Source organism: Phalaenopsis equestris, unplaced genomic scaffold (genome assembly GCF_001263595.1).
Source record: "Phalaenopsis equestris unplaced genomic scaffold, ASM126359v1 Scaffold000840, whole genome shotgun sequence".
In the NCBI taxonomy this organism is placed as follows: domain Eukaryota; kingdom Viridiplantae; phylum Streptophyta; class Magnoliopsida; order Asparagales; family Orchidaceae; genus Phalaenopsis; species Phalaenopsis equestris.
Genome location: NW_018165280.1, coordinates 1,439,499 through 1,441,096, shown reverse-complemented (window position 1 = coordinate 1,441,096; position 1,598 = coordinate 1,439,499). Strand labels below are relative to the sequence as shown.

At 26.5% G+C, this 1,598-nt stretch overlaps 1 protein-coding gene across 1 annotated transcript in view; it reads left to right on the top strand.

Moving 5' to 3' along the window:
* Positions 1–1,562, top strand: part of LOC110031788 (glycerol-3-phosphate 2-O-acyltransferase 6-like) — a gene marked incomplete at its 3' end in the record, with an annotated part of 2,706 nt that extends 1,144 nt beyond the window's left edge. The window contains 1 exon segment of the mRNA XM_020735185.1: positions 1,211–1,562. Within this exon segment, the coding sequence (XP_020590844.1) occupies positions 1,211–1,562 (352 nt within the window).
* Between the last annotated feature and the right edge of the window lie 36 nt (positions 1,563–1,598).

Sequence of the window (1,598 nt, the reverse complement as noted above, 5' to 3'; positions counted from 1 at the left end):
TATATATATATAGAATTATTGATTGATTTATTTATATATGGTTTTTAATATTATTTATATATGGTTTTTAATATAATTAAATATATACTAAATTTAAGTATTTTGAATTTTGTACATTGAAGATAACTTAATGAATTCAATTTAATTTTTTGTGCTATGATGAGAAAAAAATTAAATGTAATAAGGTAATAATTAAGAATACTGAACATTTTTAAAATTTTAAATTGTTGATTATAATTGTTATTATAATAGTATTAAATATATTATCTTTCAAACTATATTAAGCCACCAATTTAAAATTTTGACATATTACTCTATATTTTTAATTGATATTTTATTCATATAAGATAACATAAATTAAAAAAAAAAACTAATATTTTTTTTATTTTTATTTTTTGTTTATTTGATGTTTAGATTTTGTACGAATAAGCTTTTATTTATAGTTTAAGTAAAATTTTTAATTTTTTATAATTATTAAATGTCATTTAATTTATTTTAAATATTCTAAGTTCTACAAAGAAATCTAGATTGGATTGCTAATCATTCTCTTAATGGTATAATTTATCAAAAGAGCCTTCATCTAATTAAATACATCTGCTTCATTTTTATTGTATATGAAATAAATTATTGAATTGCATTTAATACTATGATCATTAACATAATATAAGACAGCATTTACTGAGAATATTAAACTTTTTTATTAAATTTTAATTATTTATTGCAATTTTGTAACCTAACAATACTTAGATCTAAAGCAATTAATATTTTCTTAAATTATAATTAACCTTCAATCTTTTAATTAAAATTTTATTCATAAAAGATTTTAAAATGCAATTTTTTTTTTATTTATATTTGCTTACTACATATATATATATATATATATATATTTCGGTCGAATAAATTTTTAATCCAATATATGATTAAAAAGAAATAAAATTTTCTATTAATATTAAAATTATTCTTAAAATTGTATTTAAATTTAATTTGACATATTAAAACATATAGATTAAACTATTGATTATTTTTTTGATATTAAAAGATTGGTCATATAATTAAATTAAATGTATTTAGGTATTGCCGGATATGTATGTGTAATAGCACATATTAAGTTTATAAGCTTCTTAAATATTTTTTAGATTAGTACATATTAGTTTTTAATTAAAAAAATACTTTGATATATTTTTAATTATTTATTTATGATATATCCCAGGAGGCGTACGTGGCCCCACCGAAAACAGAAACCAAATCCCAACGGTCGAATTTACTCCCCAAACCCGTATTCTTCCACGACGGACGGCTGGTTCAAAGACCAACGCCTCTGATCGCCTTCACCCTCATACTCTGGTTCCCTTTCGCCATTCTTCTCGCCGGACTCCGCATCGCCGCCGGATCTCTGCTCCCCATGAAATACGCTTACTTCGCCTTTTGGGTACTCGGCGTCCGACTCATCGTCAATGGGGCGCCGCCGCCGGCCGACGAATCCGGCGGCCACTCTGGCATTCTGTTCGTGTGCTCGCACCGCACTCTTTTGGACCCCATCTTCCTCTCGGCGGCTCTCCGCCGTCCGGTCCCCGACGTCACATACTCGCCGGGCCCCC